This window comes from Oncorhynchus nerka, linkage group LG7 (assembly GCF_034236695.1).
Source record: "Oncorhynchus nerka isolate Pitt River linkage group LG7, Oner_Uvic_2.0, whole genome shotgun sequence".
Lineage (NCBI taxonomy): Eukaryota > Metazoa > Chordata > Actinopteri > Salmoniformes > Salmonidae > Oncorhynchus > Oncorhynchus nerka.
Window position 1 is genome coordinate 29,026,815 of NC_088402.1, and position 27,615 is coordinate 29,054,429.

A 27,615-nucleotide genomic window follows, 5' to 3' on the forward strand; every position below is an offset into this window, starting at 1 on the left:
ACTCATGCTTTTATAGGTAAACCACCTTTAGAGAAACCTCAGTTCAATTACAAAAAAATAAACAGCAGGACAAGATAATTAAATAATTTTTAAAACAATGTATTGTTAATAGCAAACATGCACAACCACATAAATGAACCACTTTGTAAGTAAACCCCCAAAATACATCCAAGTAAACCAAACAAACTAAAGTTACTCAAACTTAAATCTCCCCAAAATACAAAAGATAACAGGTATATACACTGCTCAAAAAAATAAAGGGAACACTTAAACAACACATTGTAACTCCAAGTCAATCACACTTCTGTGAAATCAAACTGTCCACTTAGGAAGCAACACTGATTGACAATACATTTCACATGCTGTTGTGCAAATGGAATAGACAACAGGTGGAAATTATAGGCATTTAGCAAGACACCCCCAATAAAGGAGTGGTTCTGCAGGTGGGGACTACAGACCACTTCTCAGTTCCTATGCTTCCTGGCTGATGTTTTGGTCACTTTTGAATGCTGGCTGTGCTTTCACTCTAGTGGTAGCATGAGACGGAGTCTACAACCTACACAAGTGGCTCAGGTAGTGCAGCTCATCCAGGATGGAACATCAATGCGAGATGTGGCAAGAAGGTTTGCTGTGTCTGTCAGCGTAGTGTCCAGAGCATGGAGGCGCTACCAGGAGACAGGCCAGTACATCAGGAGACGTGGAGGAGGCCGTAGGAGAGCAACAACCCAGCAGCAGGACCGCTACCTCCGCCTTTGTGCAAGGAGGACCAGGAGGAGCACTGCCAGAGCCCTGCAAAATGACCTCCAACAGGCCACAAATGTGCATGTGTCTGCTCAAACGGTCAGAAACAGACTCCATGAGGGCCCGACGTCCACAAGTGGGGTTTTGCTTACAGCCCAACACCGTGCAGGACGTTTGGCATTTGCCAGAGAACACCAAGATTGGCAAATTCGCCACTGGCGCCCTGTGCTCTTCACAGATGAAAGCAGGTTCACACTGAGCACATGTGACAGGCGTGACAGTCTGGAGACGCCGTGGAGAACGTTCTGCTGCCTGCAACATCAGCATGACCGGTTTGGCGGAGTGTCAGTCATGGTGTGGCATTTCTTTGGGGGGCCACACAGCCTTCCATGTGCTCGCCAGAGGTAGCCTGACTGCCATTAGGTACCGAGATGAGATCCTGACCCCTTGTGAGACCATATGCTGGTGCGGTTGGCCCTGGGTTCCTCCTAATGCAAGACAATGCTAGACCTCATGTGGCTGGAGTGTGTCAGCAGTTCCTGCAAGAGGAAGGCATTGATGCTATGGACTGGCCTGCCTGTTCCCCAGACCTGAATCCAATTGAGCACATCTGGGACATCTTGTCTCGCTCCATCCACCAACGCCACGTTGCACCACATACTGTCCAGGAGTTGGCGGATGCTTTAGTCCAGGTCTGGGAGGAGATCCCTCAGGAGACCATCCGCATGCCCAGGCGTTGTAGGGAGGTAATACAGGCACGTGGAGGCCACACACACTACTGAGCCTCATTTTGACTTGTTTTAAGGACATTACATCAAAGTTAGATCAGCCTGTAGTGTGGTTTTCCACTTTAATTTTGAGTGTGACTCCAAATCCAGACCTCCATGGGTTGATAAATTTGATTTCCATTGATAATTCTTGTGATTTTGTTGTCAGCATATTCAACTATGTAAAAAGTATTTAATAAGAATATTTCATTCATTCAGATCTAGGATGTGTTATTTTAGTGTTCCCTTTATTTTTTTGAGCAGTGTATTTCCATGCCTGTGAAACAAAATCAACATGCAAGGTTAGGTCAGTGATTGAATGACAAAGAGAGGAAGAGGCCTGGGAAAATCCACAGTGCCGTTTAACACAGACAGACAGAATACACTTGGTTTGCAGCTATGCATAGCAAAGGATTGTCCAGAGAGAGTCAATACCAAACATTTCCTAATGCATACAGTATAAAGTAACTTTACACAGGCAGCCAAATTCAGATTTTTTTTGCCCAATTATTGTCAAGAGCTGATCTGATTAGTAAAATCAAATTTAAAAAAAATAATTGAGCTGCCTGTACAAACGCAGCATCTGTGGAGGATTTCACATGATGTGGAATACCACAACATGGCACTGAAAATACCAGTGCAACTTATGAGCCATCTTTTCAGATTCTTGAGTGGTTGTCTTGTGAGTTAACTACTCATAATTAGTTAACTTCATAAAATAAACAGTTTATTATGCAACATAATGTGGCTTCTCTTGGCCATTTGTACAGCAGTCCAAAAGTTTTGATTGAGAGTTAACTGAATGTGTAATTGTTCACAAGATCATTTGCTTACCAGTGTGCAATGCAGTATATAGATACAGTGAATTCAGAAAGTATTCAGACCCCTTGACTTTTTCCACCTTTTTTTGTGACCTTATTCTAAAATATATATTTTTTAAATCCTTATCTACACCTACTAGTCTACACTACTTATCTACACTTATCTACCACACAACTCACAAAGCAAAAACAGGTTTTTATACATTTTTGCTAAATTATTTTAAAAAATAAACAAAACTGAAATAATAAATTAACATAAGTATTCAGACTCTTTACTCAGCACTTTGTTGAAGAACCTTTGGCAGCGATTACAGCCTCAAGTCTTCTTGGATATGACACTACAAGCTTGGCACACCTGTATTTGGGGAGTTTCTCTCATGCCGCTCTGCAGATCCTCTCAAGCTCTGTCAGGTTGGATGGGGAGCGTCGCTGCACAGCTATTTTCAGGTCTCTCCAGAGATGTTCGATCGGGTTCAAGTCCGGGATCTGGCTGGTACACTCAAGGACATTTAGAGACTGGTCCCAAAGCCACTCCTGCGTTGTCTTGGCTGTGTGATTAGGGTCGTTGTCCTGTTGAAAGGTGAACCTTCGTCCCAGTCTGAGGTCCTGAGTGCTCTGGAGCAGGTTTTCATCATGGATCTCTCTGTACTTTGCTTCGTTCGTCTTTGCCCCCCAGATCCTGACTAGTCTCCCAGTCCCTGCCACAGAAAAACATCCCCACAGCATGATGATGCCACCACCATGCTTCACCGTAGGGATGGTGCCTGGTTTCCTCCAGATGTGACGCTCGGCATTCAGGCCAAAGAGTTCAATCTTAGTTTCATCAGACCAGAGAACCTTGTTTCTCATGGTCTGAGAGTCTTTAGGTATCTTTTGGCAAACTCCAGGCGGACTGTCATGTGCCTTTTAATGAGGAGTGGCTTCCGTCTGGCCACTACCATAAAGGCCTGAGTGCTGGAGTGCTGCAGAGATGGTTGTCCTTCTGGAAGGTTCACCCATCTTCACAGAGGAACTCTGGAGCTCTGTCAGAGTGACCACCGGGTTCTTGGTCACGTCCCCAACCAAGGCCCTTTTCCCTCAATTGCGCAGTTTGGCCGGGCAGCCAGCTCTAGGAAGAGTCTTGGTGGTATCAAACTTCTACCATTTAAGAATGATGGAGGCCACTGTGTTCTTGGGGACCTTCAATGCTGCAGAAATTATTTGGTACCCTTCCCCAGATCTGTGCCTTGACACAATCCTGCCTCGGAGCTCTATGGACAATTCCTTTGACCTCATGGCTGGGTTTTTGCTCTGACATGAACTGTGGGACCTTATATGGACAGGTGTGTGCATTTCCAAATCATGTCTAAATCAACTAAATTTACCACAGGTGGACTTCAATCAAGTTGTAGAAACATCTAAGGATGATTAATGGAAACAGGATGCACCGGAGCTCAATATCAAGTCTCATAGAAAGGGCCTGAATTATGTAAATACGTATATTTTTTGTAATACATTTGCAAAAATAATCAACAAAAAAAACTGTTTCAATTTGTCATTATGGGTTATTGTGTGTAGATTGCTGAGAAAAAAATGTTTTATTTAATCCATTTTAGAATCAGGCTGTAACGTAACAAAATGTGGGGGAAATATCAAGGACGGCTGAATGCTTTCCGAAGGCACTGTATATTACAGGATACCTTGAAACACTGTCAAATCTGAACTGTGCCATGAGAACTAGAGGAAACCTGGTTCCATATAAATAACAAATACAATGTTTGGGAGGTTACAACACATGATGACACCATGCTGAAGATGACCAAAAGAGAAGGCCACTCTCCTGAAAATAACTGTTGTAAATTAGGGGGTATATATATTCTTACATTTTAAATACATTATCAAAAAGCTACAAAGTTCCATTGTAGAAATGCTTATGCTACAAACTTTTTTGGAAATGTCTTGTTAAAGTATTCTTAACCTCATTGGCAAAGGTGAGGACACCAGGGTAAAAACCGTAACCAGATAAAGAAGTCATTTCCTTCCTAAGATTCCATTTGAAATCTGTCTGGTACGTACATTAGTGCAAACCCAAAAGGTCAATCAGTGATTCCTAAACCAACAACAACAGCAGGTGAATCTAGACCCTGACTCTGTTCTTCAACGCAAGCCTCAGCTATGTTCAAGCATTCCTATCATCAGACATGAAGCTAACGCTCTTCTGACACACACACACTTAAAACAGTGAACCAGCACTACTATGACATGCATCAGCAAGTGATTAACATGCTTAACTAGTATTCCTAATCTGCAATCTTAAAAAGGTGGAACTCTGTGTACCCATCTACCTACATACTGTGTGTACCTACATCACTGCAGGCAGGTGCAGTTTTGACCCCACCTAATGCTGATCATCACCAGAACCAAGTTTATTATTAATTATAGTATTGCCATTCTCAGACAGAGCCCCATGGAACTGAAACTAAACCTGAATGGTAACGAGACAAGACAGTCCAAGGTTGTGTTCAATAGAGCACATGTAGCTAAACTCTAAAAACAAAAATGTGCCTTTCTTATTAGGCAAGCCCAGGTTGTCCCACCCGGTTTCAGTACGTTTTCTTCTGTTTGCTGCCCAATGAACACGACCCAGGGTTGACAAAGGGTTGGTATTGGAGGAGGTTGACAGATCAAACAGGTCAGAGGTCATACAGTCAGAAAGTAGACAGGTCAATGGTCACAGAGCACAGAGTTCTCCAGGGTGAAGTCATAAGTGAAGGAGGCCAGGTTGTGGTTGATGTCTCGGGGGGACATCAGCATCTCAGAAAAGAGGAACCCGGGACCCCCTGTCTGCATGGCCAGGACATGGGGGGCCAGGGTGAACGGGACATCTCCTAGTAGCTCTGGGAGAGACGGTGGGGCCTCCCCGATGGGCGCAGGGGGCTTCCACATGGGCCCTGGTGATGGGGCGATCACGGAAGGTGGAGCGGAGGCTGGAGAGTGGTGGGCCTGGGAAGGTGTTGCACTGGAAGACTGGGGAGAAGAGGAGAGAAAATGTCCACCTTCAGGCATTACATTTAGAAAGGTTACACATGACAAGGAACACTAATGTGGCACATTTTTGGCAAACATGAAAACAGATTTTTAAGGGCGGGTAGGTTGCAACTAAAACACTAGTGATCTAACACAAAACAGTGTCATGACACGGTCAAGATGATGTTTCAGAGCTCTGCAAAGTCTTAAGGAAGGAAGCCACAAGGTGTGGCCACACACGACTCCAGCAACATTATCAAGTTAGCTGACAATGGTGTAGGCCTGATCACCGGCGACGATGAGTCAGTGACCTGGCAATATGGTGTCGGAACAACAACCTCTCCCTCAACACAAGCAAGACCAAGGAGCTGATTGTGGACTGTAGGAATTGGGGGGGCGAGCACAGCCCCATCGACGGGGCGGCAATAGAGCAGGTAGACCGCTTCAAGTTCCTCAGTGTCCAAATCACTAAAGACTTCAAAATGGCCCAAAACACACATGCACAGTTGTGAAGAAGGCGTGACAGTGCCTCATCCCCCTCAGGAGGTTGAAAAGGTTTGGCATGGGCCTTCCAATCCTGAAAAGATTCTATTCTCTCTTTGTTCTTGTTCCCTTATTAGGATGCCGGTGGGCGGAGTTGGAAGGGTCGTCAGCTACATGGGAAACACCTGGGCCAGGTGTCTCCCAGGATAAATAGACCTCTTCCACATTCATGGAGGAGACTCTCTCCATGCAGACACCTTTCTAGATTTTGTTGTGCATCTTGGTGGCCTTTGGGTTGTTTGCTTTGGCACCTTTCAACACCCTGCATTATCACATTCATGCATGCAAAACACTCACACTACTGATTACACACAACATTGTATATTGTACTTAGTTACTTATTTAATAAATATATATTTTGTTACTCTTTATCTCCACGTTGTCTCTCTTTTGTTACGGGCTTTGAGCCGGTTTGTGACACAGGTGAAATTGTGTCACTTCTCTTGCGTTCATTGCACGCAGAGTCAACAGTTTGGGCCGCCTGGCTCTTTGCGAACTAATTTGCCAGAATTTTACGTAATTATGACATACCATTGAAGGTTGCGCAATGTAACAGGAACATTTAGACTCGTGGATGCAAACCGTTAGATAAAATACGGAACGGAATAAACGTTTTGTTTTCGAGGTGATCGTTTCCGGATTTGACCTAAGGCTCGTATTTGATATTTATAGAGCAGTCTGACTGGGGGGTGGTAGGCAGCAGCAGGTTCGTAATAGTCAAAGGTATATGGTTTAGAGAAATAGTCGACGCGTTATGATTCCTGTAATAACTTGCGACTGAACTTGAAAGGGGTACCTTCGTTATTTTACCGTTCATGTCTTCCATAGAGAATGTCTTGATCTACTTCAAATAAGGTCTGTGTTTCGTGCAGGCTTAAACCGCCTCGGCGTTTTGACACCCGTGTAAATCTCACTAGGATAAGGTAACGTTTGTCGAAATATTTTCATAAATCCACTCTACAATTTTTTTTATCTTCGCTTATATTTTGCCAATATTGATCAGAGTTACTTTGTCCTATGGATATCTACACAGTTATTACATTTGCAAGGTGGTGTAAGGCTACACGAAACACAGACCTTATTTTAAATTAATCTAAATATCCTATGGAATAAATGAAGGAACCGCTTTTCAGATTTGACTAGGTGTCATGGGGATTATGACTCGCACTTTGGTAGTCAATTCTTACCATGTCCATTATTAAAATAGGATTTCCTGCATATAGAAATTTGTTTTTGTTTTCAACATTCATCACAGGTAACTTAAACTCTATTTTTATTCAAACAGTTGAGAGTATTTGTCTTCTAAGCAGACTCTTCAGTGTCATTGTCACTTCAGAGCTGTGTGTGTGTTTTACAGATGGCAGAGAAAAGCAGAGCACCAGTGTGGGACTATTACATGGAATTGGCACCAGGGAAACAAGGTGTCTTATTTGTGATAAAGATGTAAGCATGGAGTCAGCAACTGCTAAATCAAAAAATACCACCAACCTGTGGAATCACCTTAAGAACACCCATCCAAAAGCCCATATGCATTATATTAAGTTAAAATAAAAGTGTTAATTCAGTATTGTTGCAATTGTCATTATTACAAAAAAAAAAAAATATATATATACACGTAAAAAAATATATATATATATACACACGTAAAAAAATATATAATAATAAGAAATAAAAAAAATAAAATAAAACTTTTTTTTAAATCGGTCGATTAATCGGTATCGCCTTTTTTTTGTCCCCCAATAATCAGTATCGGCGTTGAAAAATCATAATCGGTCGACCTCTAATGCGCGCACGCACACATGATTTGCTCACTAACACATCATTTGTACATACATTTACTCTACACACCCGCACACCCACTCACATACAAGCTGCTGCTACTCTGTTTATCTTCTATCCTGTTGCCTAGTCACCTTACCCTTTACATATCTACCTCCATCATTTCAGTATTCCTGCACATGTAAATATGGTATTGGAACTGACTAATTCAATATTTTCTGTATATAGTACGCTTATTTACTTAATTGTGTACACTCACTAATTCTACTAGTGAGTGTACCACAAAACACAAGCAAACACTGAAACTCAACTAGCGTACTAGTGAGTGTACCACAAAACACAAGCAAGCACCACACAAAATGATTTTAGCCTGTGTCTTCCATGATATTATAGGCCTACTATTTTTACTCTTCAATTGACTTCGTTAATTCAAAAGGATTTGGTGTACACACCAAGTGCAAAGCTGTGCTTTGGGCCTTGTAATTAAGACCAAATGAAAGCCTAAATGCAGAGAAGATGTTGTTACAGGAAATGGCTTATTCCTGTACAATTAACATAACATTCAGTTGGGACGTAACCACGGAAACATCCTTTAATGAGTCTGAGTGTTTGTGCTCTCAAACACGATGATGACGAGGACTCACCTGGGAGCATGAACAGCAGTGTGCCGTCTTTTCCTCATTTTTAGAACTTCTACCACTTCACATATAAAGTAAGCTTATATTTCTAAACCTTAACCACTATAGTCTAATATAACCTCTGTAACAAGCAATAAAGAACACTGTAGGTAGTGTCCCACCATCTGTCACTCTCTATTTGTCATATATAGCCCACCCTGAAGCAGGACAGGTTTATAGTGTTGTAGGTAGGAGTCTGTACAGTATGATTCAGGACAGGTTTATAGTGTTGTAGGTAGGTGTCTGTACAGTATGAATCAGGACAGGTTTATAGTGTTGTAGGTAGGCGCCTGTACAGTATGATTCAGGACAGGTTTATAGTGTTGTAGGTAGGTGTCTGTACAGTATGAATCAGGACAGGTTTATAGTGTTGTAGGTAGGTGTCTGTACAGTATGATTCAGGACAGGTTTATAGTGTTGTAGGTAGGTGTCTGTACAGTATGAATCAGGACAGGTTTATAGTGTTGTAGGTAGGAGTCTGTACAGTATGAATCAGGACAGGTTTATAGTGTTGTAGGTAGGCGCCTGTACAGTATGATTCAGGACAGGTTTATAGAGTTGTAGGTAGGTGTCTGTACAGTATGAATCAGGACAGGTTTATAGTGTTGTAGGTAGGTGTCTGTACTGTATGAAGGTCAAGGGTCTGTAACTTCCTATGTGCACAACATGAGGGCAGGGCACGGCACACCGTAGATCTCAATCATTGAACTACGGGAGCCAAGCTGCAGTGCAATGTCACCATATGACATTCAACACACACACACAGCTTCCATTGACATATTGCCCTTGATTAAACTCATAATGGCCACAGGCAACTTCAAGGACTAGTAGCCCTAACCAGATCATACGGACAACTAGCAGCAACACAATAGAGCTTTTCTACAGCCACCATATGTCCAGACTGCAGTCCAGACCCAGTGTAGCAGGCATGGAGCATGCTGAATGGTAGTGGCATTCGTTGGCCCGCAAGCCTCTGTGTGTTTACAGGATCACACCCATGCCACTCAGCATCTGTCACCAACACAGCAGCAGCAGACTGTAGGCAGTATGTAATGCAGGCAGGATGAGCTAGGCCAGACAGGGAAGAAGAAAGCAAACTCACAGTGCTTTAAGTCAGTCAGTCTCACTGCTGTCCGTTTAAGTCTACAACAGTTGTGTTTCCTGGTACAGCACATGCTAGACGGACATCTTGGCAGTTTTGAGTAACGCAACCCATGTTGCGTCCTAAATGACTCTATATGGTGTGCTATTTTCGACCAGATCCCATACGGAGAGTTATACTGTATGTTCTGCATAGCGCCGTCCCCTGGTTATAAAGACAATCACCTTTGATGGTTGCAGAATGACGTTACATGATGGTTTGCTGATGTTTTGGATCTTCTGCCTCTGTTCCTCAACAGTTTCTCCTGGAGAGAAAAAAACAAAGAGTCATTGTGTCATTATACACTGTGGGCTTAGGCCTAGATTCTTCATCAACATACCTGTGCATGAGTCCCACTACTAGAACCCTCTCCAAGTCCTACTTTCCTAATGGTCTTCGTAACAGAAGTTATTATTCTGACTGGTGTATTTTTTCCTTCATTGGGACAACCAGGTCAATTGGGTGATTAGATGTGGTTTAACGAGTAGAGTGGCCTTCTGATCACATTAATAGATTACACAGCATTAACACAGCAATACAGTCCCACAGAGCACTACGTGGACCAGAACACACCTGCAGCTCTCTCTGGTCTAGCCTAGCCTGTCCCCAACCCTCTTTCTGGTGTAGCCTAGCCTATGTCCCCAACCCTCTCTCTGGTGTAGCCTAGCCTATGTCCCCAACCCTCTCTCTGGTGTAGCCTAGCCTAGCCTATGTCCCCAACCCTCTCTCTGGTGTAGCCTAGCCTATGTCCCCAACCCTCTCTCTGGTGTAGCCTAGCCTATGTCCCCAACCCTCTCTCTGGTGTAGCCTAGCCTATGTCCCCAACCCTCTCTCTGGTGTAGCCTAGCCTATGTCCCCAAAGCCCCTATGTCTCTCTGGTGTAGCCTAGCCTGTCCCCAACCCTCTTCTGCCTGCCTGTAGCCTAGCCTGTCCCAAACCCTCTCTCTGGTGTAGCCTAGCCTATGTCCCCAACCCTCTCTCTGGTGTAGCCTAGCCTATGTCCCCAACCCTCTCTCTGGTGTAGCCTAGCCTGTCCCCAACCCTCTCTCTGGTGTAGCCTAGCCTGTCCCCAACCCTCTCTCTGGTGTAGCCTAGCCTATGTCCCCAACCCTCTCTCTGGTGTAGCCTAGCCTATGTTCCCAACCCCATTCCTCTTGCATCATGTCATCTGGGGGACAACTACCAGGCCTTAGTAACTAGACTAATTGACTGCATGTTGTCAATGTCCACAGATAAACACTTTTCAAACTCTCCTCCTTCCCTTTTTCCTCCCCTCTGTAACCATTTCCATCTCCACTCCTACCCCTCTCCTCTGGGAGTAAACTCGCTCTCCAGCATGGAGTCATCCTCCCTGATCTCACCAGTTTCCTTTGATCAGAGCTCAGTGCGTCTCCAGTCCACCAACGTCTCTCTCTATAGAGGGTTAAATTATCTCCATGAGAGGGAATTGAGGCCCAGAGCACCCTGACAAAACAAAGGTTACTCTACTCTGCACATGAACAATGGGATCTATCGGCTCACTCTAGTCTAGTAGTACAATGTCTCTCAGCTTCACTAACATCAAGCTCAGATAATTGTTATTTTAATACAAATATTTTGTCTATTGTCTTAATTTATTGTTATGATGGATATTCATATATCCATCCATGTTTGAGGTATAGAAGTATGCAATATAAATGCCTTTCATGCCTTGAATTTATAGCTTTGATTTCCCCCCTCAGGTCTACAGGTACAAAAATATCCCTAGCTCTTCCCTCAATTTCCTCGACAAGCCCACATTTCCATCCACATCCGTGAATTAACTCTTGGCATGGTAAGCATTGTTCACCTACAAAGCACTCATTATTCCACAGCAAGCAGTGCAAGTCCTAAGACAACAAGGGCATCTAAATAATGCCATGTAAAGTAAGCCTAGCCTATATTCACCTCTTTATGTGTTGTCAGCATTGTACACACATGGCCTTGTCTCTGGACTCAGTCAGACACAGGCCTCTCTCTCTGGGCATGAGAGTACACATACAGGCAGTTAGGCCCCAACTCCCTATCCGGGAACAGGCCTCTCTCTCTCTCTGTCAGTAAAACACAGAGCATGCATCCGTCTGCTCAATAGCGTGCAGGAATTTCTCTCTCCCATTTACTAAATCCTTCAGAAGGAGAGAGGGATAACCAAGCTAAAGTACTGAAATAAATAATATATATATATACACACAATCTCTGCTTTATGATACAGAGGACAGGTTAGTTCGGTAGTACTTGACTTCACATTATTGTAAGGCTGCATGTCGTTTTCACGTTCAACATCGTGAAAATACCTTCACTTTGTGTGTTTGGATAACTGTCAGCGGAAACTGGACTGGCAAAAAAACTGTTTTTTTTAAGGACGTCAAAATGAAAATCTTGTCTAAACAGTGTCAGGGAAGGAGAGAGACTTATAACGTTCTGGTTTGGATCATGAGCTGAAAGCGAAGAGGAATGAAAAGGAGCACAGTTACATTCTGCATCGACCTGCTCTGTGCAGTGTGGACCTTGACAATGACATCACGTTATGTCATGATTCGTGCTGGAGTTGTGTGACCTGCTTAGAGTGTGGACCTTGTCAATCAAATCAAATCAAATTTATTTATATAGCCCTTCGTACATCAGCTGATATCTCAAAGTGCTGTACAGAAACCCAGCCTAAAACCCCAAACAGCAAGCAATGCAGGTGTAGAAGCACGGTGGCTAGGAAAAACTCCCTAGAAAGGCCAAAACCTAGGAAGAAACCTAGAGAGGAACCAGGCTATGTGGGGTGGCCAGTCCTCTTCTGGCTGTGCCGGGTGGAGATTATAACAGAACATGGCCAAGATGTTCAAATGTTCATAAATGACCAGCATGGTCGAATAATAATAAGGCAGAACAGTTGAAACTGGAGCAGCAGCACGGTCAGGTGGACTGGGGACAGCAAGGAGTCATCATGTCAGGTTATGTCATGATTCATGCTGGAGTTGTGTGACCTGCTTAGAGTGTGGACCTTGACAATGACATCATGTTATGTCATGATTCGTGCTGGAGTTGTGTGACCTGCTTAGAGTGTGGACCTTGTCAATGACATCACGTTATGTCATGATTCATGCTGGAGTTGTGTGACCTGCTTAGAGTGTGGACCTTGACAATGACATCACGTTATGTCATGATTCGTGCTGGAGTTGTGTGACCTGCTTAGAGTGTGGACCTTGACAATGACATCACATTATGTCATGATTCATGCTGGAGTTGTGTGACCTGCTTAGAGTGTGGACCTTGTCAATGACATCACGTTATGTCATGATTCGTCCTGGAGTTGTGTGACCTGCTTAGAGTGTGGACCTTGACAATGACATGCAGCTTGTCAGGCTAGCAGGTTTCTTTTAAAACAGCTCTGCCAGTCCAGATAGGATAGAACAAACTAGCTCTATTAATGATAGACACCGTTAGCCTCAGGTTTATTTTCTAGATGGGTTAAGTCACAATCTTCTCTTAAGCGACCAGTGATCAATGACTAAAACACTTATGAACTCACATGCACACCCTTGCATTACTTGTAATGACTTCAGGACTCCCTTGAAAACAGGGGCATTTGCTACTGAGTGCCCTACTATCTGAGCTAAATAAATAAAGACTTTAGACACAAAAACACAACCGCTGAGGACAAAGGTTCAAATGAATGTGGTGTGGGGGTGTAGGCTTATTGAACAAGAAGTTAGTGAAAGAGACAACTTCAACTGTCGTGAGACAGTAGACACTGACAGCCATCCAAATACAAGTACGGCTATTGTCTGTCTACCGACTGGGCTTAGAGCCTGTGAGAGAGGGAGATTGGCTCCCAGAAAAGGCACAGGCAGCTGCTCATGACTTCAGCAGTCAACCAGGCCCACTCCTCAAGAGTGTCAGCATCAGACAGGGATGTGCAAACACACATCCTGCCTTTGAGGGCCTGAAGGCCCTCGAAATTGGATCGTCACAGAGATGACTAGGGAGATAATAAAACAAATCCTTTCTCATCTTATTCCATCTGACAGGACAAAAAAATGTGGTGTTACAGATGAACAGCTTAGACTGGGAAGAGGAATTCATTGTTATTGTAATAGCTAATTAGCTAATCTTCTGAGGTAAAATGAGATTAAACTCCATGGCCCCTGACAAATGTGAGCCATCCCTCCATCTAGCGTCAGGGGTGGAGTCTGCAGATCTTTTTCCCTTTTTATGAAATGTTTAAAAATCACACTGTATGTCTAATAAATCACTGTGTGTTTATTTCATGAAAATAATATATATTTTTTAGTAATTTATTTCCCTGAGCTTCCTTTTGCCATAGAAATGCTCAGTCTGGTCATGTGGGCGTGTTGATACAAATTTGTATATATTTGCATATACAGCCCTGACTGGCAGATAGTCTAAAGTCTACCCCGCTTACCCCTTCAATGTAGGAGGATACAAACGCAAATAAAAGATGACTGGTTATTGGTCTGAATAATCAGATTGTGAAGTCATGCTGTGGGCCAAAACCTAAAGAGGCTAAAAACCCAGGCATAAAAATAACAGCTCTTCCACTAAAAGGTGATTATCATAATTTTCACAATTTCAGTGTTAATTCTACTGTACATTGTGTGGGGGGTCTCATTTTTTAATGCACTGCCTGCCTCCTCTCGCTCGCCCGCTTTCCCCATGAGGATTTCTCTCTGCCTGAATAACCAAATGTGGATGGAGGTGAGAAGGGCCACAGAGGATCCTGCTGCCAGCCTCCCAATCCCAACGGTTAATCCCAGTAGGCAGGATTTCTCTCCCACAGCCTCAGCCTGAACCTACCCAACCGGCAGGCTGCTGGCTGGGAAAGTGATATGCCCCCTGCCCTACGGACCCAGACAGATGATATGCCCCCTGTGGCACATGATATCCACCCCCTTACCATACAGACCCAGACAGATGATATGCCCCCTGCCCTACGGACCCAGACAGATGATATGCCCCCTGCCCTACGGACCCAGACAGATGATATGCCCCCTGCCCTACGGACCCAGACAGATGATATGCCGCCTGCCCTACGGACCCAGACAGATGATATGCACCCTGCCCTACGGACCCAGACAGATGATATGCCCCCTGCCACACGGACCCAGACAGATGATATGCCCCCTGCCACACAGACCCAGACAGATGATATGCCCCCTGCCACACAGACCCAGACAGATGATATGCCCCCTGCCACACAGACCCAGACAGATGATATGCCCCCTGCCACACAGACCCAGACAGATGATATGCCCCCTGCCACACAGACCCAGACAGATGATATGCCCCCTGCCACACAGACCCAGACAGATGATATGCCCCCTGCCACACAGACCCAGACAGATGATATGCCCCCTGCCACACAGACCCAGACAGATGATATGCCCCCTGCCACACAGACCCAGACAGATGATATGCCCCCACACAGACCCACATGCCCCCTGCCACACAGACCCAGACAGATGATATGCCCCAGACCCAGACAGATGATATGCCCCCTGCCAGACAGACCCAGACAGATGATATGCCCCTGCCATACAGACCCAGACAGATGATATGCCCCCTGCCATACAGACCCAGACAGATGATATGCCATACAGACCCAGACAGATGATGCCATACAGACCCAGACAGATGATATGCCCCCTGCCATACAGACCCAGACAGATGATATGCCCCCTGCCATACAGACCCAGACAGATGATATGCCCCCTGCCATACAGACCCAGACAGATGATATGCCCCCTGCCATACAGACCCAGACAGATGATATGCCCCCTGCCATACAGACCCAGACAGATGATATGCCCCCTGCCATACAGACCCAGACAGATGATATGCCCCCTGCCATACAGACCCAGACAGATGATATGCCCCCTGCCACACAGAGCCCCACAGATCAGCTTTGTAAGAACTGCTCCCTTCGGTCTGGAGCCATCAGTATCAGGAAAGAGCATAAAGTGAAAAGAGGCAGTGGTGCGAATGGCAAATGTGAATGGCAGATTTCAGGGAAAACACGTAGCTAACCTTCACAGATAATTAAAAAGTAAAAGTTTATACAGTAAAAACTATTTAAAAAGTCATTAAAAAAAAATCTACAGAAAATTGTCTATGAATGTTCATTTTCAATGCAGCTGGACAAATTAGCCTAACAGTGGCTTTCAATTAAAGTACAACCACAACTCCCATCAAAATTCATTACACCCAGAGTAAATCTATTAATTCCATTATGGTGATTCACCTTTCAAACTCCCTGGTTTCCTCATCAGCCATCTGACTGAGCCCTTCCTTCCTTACAAAAACACACGCACAGTCATTGGCGTCTTTGAACAGAGAACGTGATTAAACAGAGCACAGTCATTGGGTTTACACTAGAACGTCTGTGAGCTCAGTCAGACTCTTTCTACTTTATCTGGGAAGAAACATTGGCTCTGAGACTGGCTCTCTTCTGTCTGCCAAGAGAAACATACAACTCCTGACCATCTGTGTCTACTGCTCCACCAACAGCCAAAGCTGGGTTCAAGTACTATTTGAAATCACTTTAAATGCGTTTGGCGTTAGCTTTAATCTATCTGGAGTGCCAGATGGGTTGCATTTGCACTTTTGTGACTACTTTATTGGTTCCATTGCACCAGGCAAGCCCAATCAAGCCCAGCTAAAGTATTTGAAATGACTGAGTAGCATTTTAACCCAGGTCCACCAGCAGGGCTCCCAGTCAACACCGTTTTTTAAAGAGCCAATTATACTGCTCTTTACTGGTAGAGGAAAGAGGGGAAGGGAGCTTCCTGACTTACAATAACATTTTCATTATTTGAGGCTTAGAATTTGAAAAGGTACTAAAAAAAGAGGTTGATGCATTGGACCTTCAAAATTGGCAGGATTTAATTTCATTTTTCAGTAAAGAATGTAGCAATCCTATATTATGCTAATTTCTTGTTATGCAAAATTACCATGCCCCTGAGCACCAGAAAACTGTTGTGCAATGCCTTACTTTCATTTCAGGTTCATCTCAACCTCAAGGAAGTGTTGAAAGACATTATTCAATGCTGGTGACATACTTAAAACTACACTGAACAAAAACAATAAAAACGCATCATGAAATCATTTAAGATTTTACTGAGTTACAGTTCATATAAGGAAATCAGTCAATTTAAATAATCTATGGACTTCACATGCATCCGTTGGTCACAGATACCTAAAGGTAGCGTCATGGATCAGAAAACCAGTCAGTATCTGGTGTGATCACCATTTGCCTCATGCAGCATGACATCTCCTTCGCATTGAGTTGATCAGTCTGTTGATTGTGGCCTGTGGAATGTTATCCCACTCCTCTTCAATGGCTGTGTGAAGTTACTAGATATTGGCGGGAACTGGAACACGCTGTTGAACACATCCCAAACATGCTCAATGGGTGACATATGTCTGGTGAGTATACAGGCCATGGAAGAACTGGGACATTTTCAGCTTCCGGAGATTGTGTACAGATCCTTGCGACATTGTGCCGTGTATTATCATGCCGAAACATGAGGTTACGGAGGCGGATGAATTGCATGACAATGGGCCTCAGGATTTCATCACAATATCTCTTTGCATTCAAATTGCCATCGATAAAATGCAATTGTGTTCGTTGTCTGTAGCTTATGCCTGCCCAAACCATAACCAGAAGGTAGCCTAGTGGTTAGGGCTTTGGGCCAGTAACCGAATTGTTGCTGGATCGAATCCCTGAGCTGACAAGGTAAAAATCTGTCATTCTGCCCCTGAGCAAGGCAGTTAACCCACTGTTGATGTTGATGAATCAGAGGGGTTGGGTTAAATGCAGAAGACACATTTCAGTTGAAGGCATTCAGTTGTACAACTGACTAGGTATCCCCATTTCCTAACCCCACCATGAGGCACTCTTCAAAGTTGACATCAGCAAATCGCTCGCTCACACAATGCCATCTGCCCAGTACAGTTACATTTACATTTAAGTCATTTAGCAGACGCTCTTATCCAGAGCGACTTACAAATTGGTGCATTCACCTTATGACATCCAGTGGAACAGCCACTTTACAATAGTGCATCTAAATCTTTTAAGGGGGGATGAGAAGGATTACTTTAAGAGTTGAAGCCGGGATTCATCCATGAAGAGCACACTTCGCCAGTGGCCATCGAAGGTGACCATTTTCCCACTGAAGTCAGTTATAACGTTGAACTGCAGTCAAGACAACAAGCAAGATGAGCTTCCCTGAGACTGTTTCAGACAGTTTGTGCAGAAATTCTTCAGCTGTGCAAACCCACAGTTTCATCCGCTGTCCAGGCGGCTGGTCTCAGACGATCACGGAGCTGAAGAAGCTGGATGTGGAGGTCCTGGTCTGGAGTTGTGAAACCAGTTGGACGTACAGCCAAATTCTCTAAAACAACGTTGGAGGTGGCATATGGTAGAGAACTTAAATTATCTGGCAACAGCTCTGGTGGACATTCCTGCAGTCAGCATGCCAATTCTACGCTCCCTCAAAACTTGAGACATCTGTGGCATTGTGTTATGTGACAAAACTGCACATTTTAGAGTGTCCATTTATTGTCCCCACAGGTACACCTGTGTAATGTTCATGCTGTTTATCTGCTTCTTGATACGACAGATTATCTTGGCAACGGATAAATGCGCACTAACAGGTATGTAAAGAAATTTGTGCACAAAATAAGATTTGTGTGTATATGGGATCTTTTATTTCAGCTCATGAAACATGGGACCAACACTTTACATCTTGCGTTCATATTTTTTGTTTAGTGTACGTGGACTGAAACCCTTTTTGAAGCTTAGTGTTACAAAGTAGAGGTTCAGGATTTAGTCTTGGTGATAAAAAATAAGGTTAATTTAAATGTAAAAAAAGGAACAAGAAACTCCAAATATATGCCTATGTTCTTGACTAAATGTGTACAGCAATTTGAAACATTTAAAATACAATTTTATAATAAAATAGTACTGGACACAATGACAACATTGTGTGGAACTATCTGAGACACAACCCCCAAAGCATTGTTCTGGGTGATATCAGTAGGTGATCAGGAGAGGCCCAGCCGCCATTTAGAGACCACTCGCAGATTTATAAAACAAGATTTGTACAACCAGAAGAGCATTGTGGAACCCACACATTTCACGGATTAAATGATAATCACAGCATTATTTGTGTGTGTGTTCCGCCCAACTTGTTAAATGGTGAGTGTTGATTTCCAAACTGACCGGAGCCTACTGAGCAGTAGGATGGCCTGAAACCTCAAAGTTCTGTTGAGCGCCTATAGCAGATTTACATTTCTTACTCTTACAAATTCAGCAAGATGAAGTTGTGTGTTTCTCACCGATTATCACGAACCCATCTGTATCCCCCTCTGACGATGACTTCTTGGAAGAGTCTTTATTACGATGTCCGAAAAAACTGAACATACTGACTCCTTACGCTGTCTGCAAAGGCGAGAAAAACTACTAAGACCACATATTGCAACATCATCACGACACTTGGAATGATAAAATGCAGTAAACATTCTGCTGTTGTTACCTTTATGTATGTAGAACCTAGGACTATGCCTGAAAGTTGATCATAGATTGTAATATCAGAACTAAATACAATGTGACTTTCAGTTTGATATCATTGTAACTTCCGAAGTATCAAATGTCACGTTTGACCAGCGAACGTTAGCGGCTCTTTCTAACGTCTAGTTAGCTTGGTTTTTATCAAACAAATGCAAATGACTTACCTTACCAGTGTTTAGTTTCTTTAAAAAGTTGAGTAAAGTAACATAAAATGTTGCTATTGTTAGATGATCTATGCAATTTCACTTCGATTTCGTGTAGCTAGTTAGACATAGGCCCGTGTGTTGTTGTTTTGGTGTCTTACGTGTTTCCGGTCATTCCTGTCCTATAAATGGTCCGTGTAGAAACAATGTCGAGAATGATCTAATTCTGATCCGTTTCACAATGGTTATACCGCAATATATCGCTTGGATTCGGGTGTTTGGTTATTATACTCAACTTTTAAATGACTGAAGTTTTATTTATAAAAAGTATCCCTTCAGCTGGCATTTCAATATTAATACGATGGACGATCATTAATACGAGTTTGTATCCTGGGAAAGAATGTAACATAGAACAATGCGGAAACATCGTCATACATGATATTTCCCGCGCTACAACTTGCTTGTCTGATATACAATCGTTGTGCACAGTAAAATCTTTCGAAATGGCAGTTTTCGAGTCACAAAAAGCCAGGATTAACTCTGATATGCTGTCTCGATATATCAGCAGGCCAATTTGCTTCGTTGGACGCGTTGAGAAGGTAATATCAAATCAAATTTATTTATATAGCCCTTCGTACGTCAGCTGATATCTCAAAGTGCTGTATAGAAACCCAGCCTAAAACCCCAAACAGCAAGCAATGCAGGTGTAGAAGCACGGTGGCTAGGAAAAACTCCCTAGAAAGGCCAAAACCTAGGAAGAAACCTAGACAGGAACCAGGCTATGTGGGGTGGCCAGTCCTCTTCTGGCTGTGCCGGGTGGAGATTATAACAGAACATGGCCAAGATGTTCAAATGTTCATAAATGACCAGCATGGTCGAATATTAATAAGGCAGAATAGTTGAAACTGGAGCAGCAGCACAGTCAGGTGGAAGTTGAAACTGGAGCAGCAGCATGGCCAGGTGGACTGGGGACAGCAAGGAGTCATGTCAGGTAGTCCTGGGGCATGGTCCTAGGGCTATGCTAGTGTTATTGGTCCACCATTAGTTCAGCACTATAAAATGGATTTCTAGTGAGTGTTTCACTGTAAAGTCGACTCCTGTTGTATTCGGCGCGTGTGACAAATACAATTTGATTTGGATGGCGGTCTTCTCTTGAAAGGTTCGTGGTGGTAACGTTACACCAGACTACACGGCCAGAAATTGCAATGGAATTCGATACTTAGCATTACGAAATCGCAATTCATTGTTTATTGTCGTCTATGACAGGTCCACCCAACAGGAAACTCATTCAGTCTTTCGGACGGAGACGGGAGTGCTGCATCAGTGGAACTCAACGAGCCCGTAAGTACAGTCACAGCGTTTCTATAACGTTAGTTGCAAGACATAACTAACTAGCTAGCTACAGTAGACTGGTTGAACAGTAAGTAGCAAGGAATTGAGAATACAAATATCTGACAAAGACCACACTCAATGAAAGTGAACATTGTACTTGAGTTTAGTATATTGCCTGATGTAACATTGTTTATTTTTCCCCAGCTTGATGAGGAGCTGAGCGGGGTGGTGGAGGTGCTTGGTATGGTGTCCAACAAAGGGACAATAATGGCCTCCGCATACAACATACTCAGAGAAGACAAAGGCATTCCTTTCGGTAAGTACATAATCTCTCCTGTGGAAAAGGGAATGTGTTCTCAAAGTTAGACTGCTAAATGACATTATACACAGCAGGGTGACTTCCTGCAACAAAGTCAACAAAATATGTTATATTTCCAATGTGGGCATATCTCAATGGAGAGCACATATTTGGGCTAAATAATAATGGTTGTCTTGGCATATTTTAATTCTTGTTGATGATGGTGTTTCTAGGATGTCGCCCCACAGTATTTGATGATATTGACCTCTTACAGAGTCTACTTTTAAACGTACCAAAGACGGTGTTCAACTGGTTTGACATCCCTTTATTTTCTTCACATAATGGTTTAACTAATAGCATTTAAATTTTCTTTCCAGACCTGGAGCTGTACAATGAAGTCCTGAAAGTCATCCATGATTTCCCCCAGCACTATCCATTTGGAATAGCCACCAGTGGATGAGCACTTTGCACTTATTCATTACTTCCTAAAGATCATTGTCAACATGAAACTCCATTCTCTTGTTTGCCATTTTTTAATATACTTGTATATGAGTGTTAAATGTATATGTACAGTTTCTTCTATTTCTTGATGTGGAAAATAAAAATGAGTGCTTTTATAACGGTCTGTTTAGTCATTACAACAAGATTCATTAATAAACCCAAAATAAGCAGTGTCTCAATTTGTTTGATATCATCCTTGACTAAAAGCAAGCTTTATTATCTTAACTCAACCAAGTTACTGCATCGACTGTTTATAATATTGTCGTTAGCGGGTCTACTCCTTAGCTAATTAACTTGAACAGCGAGGGTTAGGAGGACTGTCCTAAACAAATCAAATGTATTTACATAGCCCTTCGTACATCAGCTGATATCTCAAAGTGCTGTACAGAAACCCAGCCTAAAACCCCAAACGGCAAGCAATGCAGGTGTAGAAGCACGGTGGCTAGAAAACTCCCTAGAAAGGCCAAAACCTAGAGAGGAACCAGGCTATGTGGGGTGGCCAGTCCTCTTCTGGCTGTGCCGGGTGGAGATTATAACAACCTGGCCAAGATGTTCATAAATGACCAGCATGGTCCAATAATAAGGCAGAACAGTTGAAACGAGCAGCAGCATGGCCAGGTGGACTGGGGACAGCATGGAGTCATGTCAGGTAGTCCTGAGGCATGGTCCTAGCGCTCAGGTCCACTGAGAGAGAAAGAAAGAGAATTAGAGAGCACACTTAAATTCACACAGGACACCGACTAGGACAGGAGAAGTACTCCAGATATAACAAACTGACCCTAGCCCCCTGACACAAACTACTGCAGCATAAATACTGGAGGCTGAGACAGGAGGGGTCAGGAGACACTGGCCCCATCCGAGGACACTCCTGGACAGGGCCAAACAGGAAGGATATAACAGTAAAAGCATTTGGCTAGTCAAATTTTTGGGGGGTGGGCTCCCGAGTGGTACAGGGGTCTAAGGCACTGCATCTTAGTGCTAGAGGTGTCACTACCGACCCTGGTTCAATTCCAAGCTGTATCGCAACCGGCCATGTTTGGTTCACCCATAGGGCGGCGTACAATTGGTCCAGCGTTGTCAGGGTTTTGCCACGGGAGGCCGTCAAGAATTTATTCTGAACTGACTTGCCTAGTTAAATAAAAAAAAATGTATATATATTCCCCTCCCATGTTTTCTGAGCACCTTTTATTTATTTTTGACAAGACTAAAAACACCAGCGAATCTGCGGTCAGTCTACAGTCTACAAATGATTTGTAATTATGTTCCAACCCTCTGACCCTCCGCTCAAGAAAAAAATCGGTTGATTTTCTACTCTACTGCATGCATGGCTGTGTTGTAACGCCCTCTGTTGATGCAAAGTGTTCAACACAAGCTGCTGTACTGCTGGAACCACACTTCTTTACCACCAGGTGGTGAGGTAGGGACTAAATAACCATCAGCAACACTATCACTGTATTACTTAACCCTAAAATAAAAAGTAGTTTCCCCACCCCTGAAAAAACAATGTTTTTGCTTTTGTTTCAGTATATCCCATCAATATATTCATGGGTTGACAAGTTTGAGATTGTTCATCACTTTAGTCTTGGCAAATGCCATCCAAATATTATGACATCTATGCATGGTTCACATTCTTTACCTGAAATCTGAGATGCACAATTGACTGAATATCACCGGATGTAAAATTCTAATTGTTATTGTAATTTTCTCATCTATAGGACCTGCCCAGGAGCTGTAATGATTGTCTGATAGTGCTAATGTTATATGATATGCTGCTTGCTATATTGTGCTTCTTGATGAGTGAGAGGAGTAGCCTATGGGAGGCAGGTCAGCTGCCATATTGTGGGATGTTCAGACAAACTGTAGTGGGGATTGTTAAGTTGCTATCACTGTCACTTGACATCATTTATCCAACCAGAGACAGTCTGTCAAAGATAGCTGTCTTTTTGAGAGAGAGAGAGCTAACAGTCTCTATGAGTAACAGAGTCTGACTAAATGTTAGTTTACATACCAAGCCAGATATCTCTTCTATTAGCTTCATGGCTCTTTCCCATGAATGAAACAACTCTCCATCATACAATATGAACTGACATGTCTAAAACAACCTTCTCCCCAGTTTCACACATCTATCCCAGATATACAGTGCCTTGCGAAAGTATTCGGCCCCCTTGAACTTTGCGACCTTTTGCCACATTTCAGGCTTCAAACATAAAGATATAAAACTGTATTTTTTTGTGAAGAATCAACAACAAGTGGGACACAATCATGAAGTGGAACGACATTTATTGGATATTTCAAACTTTTTTAACAAATCAAAAACTGAAAAATTGGGCGTGCAAAATTATTCAGCCCCTTTACTTTCAGTGCAGCAAACTCTCTCCAGAAGTTCAGTGAGGATCTCTGAATGATCCAATGTTGACCTAAATGACTAATGATGATAAATACAATCCACTTGTGTGTAATCAAGTCTCCGTATAAATGCACCTGCACTGTGATAGTCTCAGAGGTCCGTTAAAAGCGCAGAGAGCATCATGAAGAACAAGGAACACACCAGGCAGGTCAGAGATACTGTTGTGAAGAAGTTTAAAGCCGGATTTGGATACAAAAAGATTTCCCAAGCTTTAAACATCCCAAGGAGCACTGTGCAAGCGATAATATTGAAATGGAAGGAGTATCAGACCACTGCAAATCTACCAAGACCTGGCCGTCCCTCTAAACTTTCAGCTCATACAAGGAGAAGACTGATCAGAGATGTAGCCAAGAGGCCCATGATCACTCTGGATGAACTGCAGAGATCTACAGCTGAGGTGGGAGACTCTGTCCATAGGACAACAATCAGTCATATATTGCACAAATCTGGCCTTTATGGAAGAGTGGCAAGAAGAAAGCCATTTCTTAAAGATATCCATAAAAAGTGTCGTTTAAAGTTTGCCACAAGCCACCTGGGAGACACACCAAACATGTGGAAGAAGGTGCTCTGGTCAGATGAAACCAAAATTGAACTTTTTGGCAACAATGCCAAACGTTATGTTTGGCGTAAAAGCAACACAGCTCATCACCCTGAACCCACCATCCCCACTGTCAAACATGGTGGTGGCAGCATCATGGTTTGGTCCTGCTTTTCTTCAGCAGGGACAGGGAAGATGGTTAAAATTGATGGGAAGATGGATGGAGCCAAATACAGGACCATTCTGGAAGAAAACCTGATGGAGTCTGCAAAAGACCTGAGACTGGGACGGAGATTTGTCTTCCAACAAGACAATGATCCAAAACATAAAGAAAAATCTACAATGGAATGGTTCAAAAATAAACATATCCAGGTGTTAGAATGGCCAAGTCAAAGTCCAGACCTGAATCCAATCGAGAATCTGTGGAAAGAACTGAAAACTGCTGTTCACAAATGCTCTCCATCCAACCTCACTGAGCTCGAGCTGTTTTGCAAGGAGGAATGGGAAAAAATTTCAGTCTCTCGATGTGCAAAACTGATAGAGACATACCCCAAGCGGCTTACAGCTGTAATCGCAGCAAAAGGTGGCGCTACAAAGTATTAACTTAAGGGGGCTGAATAATTTTGCACGCCCAATTTTTCAGTTTTTGATTTGTTAAAAAAGTTTGAAATATCCAATAAATGTCGTTCCACTTCATGATTGTGTCCCACTTGTTGTTGATTCTTCACAAAAAAAATACAGTTTTATATCTTTATGTTTGAAGCCTGAAATGTGGCAAAAGGTCGCAAAGTTCAAGGGGGCCGAATACTTTCGCAAGGCACTGTAGGCTCTATAGGGAGGAGGTCAGAGACCTGACCATGTGGTGCAAGGACAAGAACCTCTCCCTCAACGTGATCAAGACAAAGGAGATGATTGTGGACTACAGGAAAAGGAGGACCGAGCATGCCCCCATTCTCATTGACGAGGCTGTAGTGGAGCAGGTTGAAAGCTTCAAGTTCCTTGGTGTCCACATCACCAACAAACTAACATGGTCCAAGCACACCAAGACAGTCGTGAAGAGGGCACCTGGGTAAGGGTATGTAAACACTTTGAAGTCACATTTCGTACAGTTTGAACACTTCTTTTTTGATTATACTACATTTTAAATCCAAGCCTCTGTGGTGCTTGTACACAAGCTGCAATGGAAATGCTGTAAAAAAAATAAATAATAATAATTAAAAAGAAAAAGGTCACACACCAGATTCTCTGCAGCTTCACGTCTCTCTAAATGACAGGCCTTGGCAGAAGATCTCTTTGGAATTTATTTAGTGAAATACCATGGATGCCACTGCAAGTCCTGCTCAAGGTCTTATTCATTAGAACATTTAGAATGCTGCAGATAGAACATGAAACCTTTAGAATGTGTCTGATTGGTCATGGAACATTTAGAATGTTGCAGATAGAACATGGAACCTTTAGAATGTTGCAGATATGATATGGAACCTTTAGAATGTTGCCATATTTATATCTGCAGCAACGCTCTGAACATTGGACTCTGTTGAACAACATGTCTAGTCATGACACTATTTGGTGTTCTTGCCTCTTGGATGACAGACTGTGCAAACGCCCAACTGATGGAGAGACAAGACAACCTGGGTTGGAGTCCTCTATTCTCCATCAGAGCCTGCTGTCTATAGTTTTGTTTCTTTGTTATCTCAGTCTCATGTTTAGTCGCTGCATCCCAAGAGATGTCAGGAAGCCGCCCTTCAAACTCCCTGGCCAGTGGTGGCAGGGCTGGCATCGGTCCTGATGCCCGGCTCTGTTGGTTTAACATAGCCTGGCCCAGACACCCAGCCTGACCCCAGCTACCGACCCAGTACTCACTCTCACAGTGCCAGAGCATGGCTTTCACAACAACCACACTGAATAATAATAACACTATATGCCACTGTGCAGACACTTTCATCCAAATTGACTTACAGCATAGGACAGTTCTTACATTTTGTGTAGGCCTTTGTAATCCCTGTGGGAATTGAACCCACAACCTTGGGTTTGGATAGTGTCCTGCTCTTACCAATAGAGCAACACAGTACTTCAATTCCAGCCATGCAGTTATCAAGCATCATTCCTTGAACATTCTCAGAAGTAGAACTTTTTGGCAGACATGTTCTGTGGTTTGACATCTTTATAATGTGTGGAAGAAGAAGCAGCATGGTCCCTGTCACAGTGTAGATGTAGATCACTGTCCCCCTCCAGCTAATGAGCACCCTTCAACTAGGGATGTTTCTGGCCGATTCCTCAGGATGACATTTTAAGTACTGTGAAAGACAAATATATGAGGCTACTAATGCCACCAACATGTGTCCTATTGTCAATATAGGTTGGTAATTTGTCATTTGAGCAAGTTTGTGAACCTGGGATCTTGTGATAGTGAGTGACCTTGATGAAGTCGCTAGGTGTCTTCATTACATCTCAGAAAAACATATTGTGTCAACATCTGTAGTCCTTCTGGCCTGTTGCACCAAACCTGATACATCTCATGGGAAGATTGTTAACCTTTTCAGTTGGAGCAATCCCTCTTTCTCAGACATTTTTTATTTACATCCTCAGGAGTTGGCATGAAAACCCTCTTGGTCATGTCTATGTGCTGTAGGTTATAGGAAGGAGACAGGTACAGTGATGATGTCTCTTTCACATTGAAGTCATCCAGATGAGATCTGGTGCTTGCTAGTCCCTGAACAGTGCTGGGTTGCTGCTTGGAGTGGATCCAAGATGTTACTCAATGGTCATTGATCAATAATATGTTCAACCTATTCCTTTCCCTTAACAGATCATTCACACCATCCCTACACTCTTAGAAAAAAAGTGCCATCTAGAACCTAAAAGAGTTCTTCGGCTGTCCCCATAGGAGAACCCTTTAAAGAACCCTTTTTGGTTCCAGATAGAACCCTTTTCACAGAGAGTTCTACATGGAACCAAAAAGGGTTCTCCTGTGGGGACATCCGAAGAACCCTTTAGAAACCCTTTTTTTCTAAGAGTGTAGCAGTTGGGTGACCTACATGTACTCCAGACCTAGGTCAAAATTATAACTCAAACTCTTGAGGTGCACTTGATTATAATTAGTTTGACCAACACACAAGGTGGGCCGTGTTTGCACTTTTGGGATTATTACGTTGGCTTCATTGTAGGCTAGCCTACCGGGCAAGTTAAATCAAGTGCACCTCCAGGTTTTGAAAGTATTTGGCTGACAGTAAGTATTTGCTCCAGGTCTGCAGTACTCATGTGTTTTACCTATAAATCATAATTAGGGCCATATTTCCCCTGTCGACTTTTAGTGGCATGTC

General features: G+C 43.2%; 1 protein-coding gene, 1 long non-coding RNA gene and 1 pseudogene across 4 annotated transcripts; 2 read left to right on the forward strand and 1 right to left on the reverse strand.

Moving 5' to 3' along the window:
• Positions 1-83: 83 nt before the first annotated feature.
• LOC115131420 (UBAP1-MVB12-associated (UMA)-domain containing protein 1-like) lies at positions 84-19,410 on the reverse strand. Of its 3 annotated transcripts, XM_029663138.2 has the most exons (5): positions 19,238-19,410; positions 19,039-19,067; positions 18,842-18,944; positions 9,661-9,740; positions 84-5,335 (listed from the first exon to the last, which is right to left on the reverse strand). In XM_029663138.2, the coding sequence occupies exons 3-5, from the start codon at positions 18,924-18,926 to the stop codon at positions 5,033-5,035; spliced, it is 468 nt and encodes a 155-aa protein (XP_029518998.1). In that variant the 5' UTR covers positions 18,927-18,944; positions 19,039-19,067; positions 19,238-19,410; the 3' UTR covers positions 84-5,032. The 3 variants fall into 3 exon arrangements, with proteins under 3 accessions (XP_029518998.1, XP_029518999.1, XP_029518997.1); XM_029663139.2 differs by lacking the exon at positions 19,039-19,067 and having other exon boundaries at positions 19,243-19,410; XM_029663137.2 differs by lacking the exon at positions 19,039-19,067 and having other exon boundaries at positions 19,238-19,409.
• Positions 6,281-7,443, forward strand: LOC135572437 (uncharacterized). Its single transcript, XR_010464299.1, has 2 exons — positions 6,281-7,133; positions 7,236-7,443. It is a non-coding gene; the product is annotated as an uncharacterized LOC135572437 (long non-coding RNA).
• A 153-nt stretch (positions 19,411-19,563) lies between the features above and the next one.
• On the forward strand, positions 19,564-21,522 carry LOC115131419 (replication protein A 14 kDa subunit-like; annotated as a pseudogene).
• Positions 21,523-27,615: the final 6,093 nt, after the last annotated feature.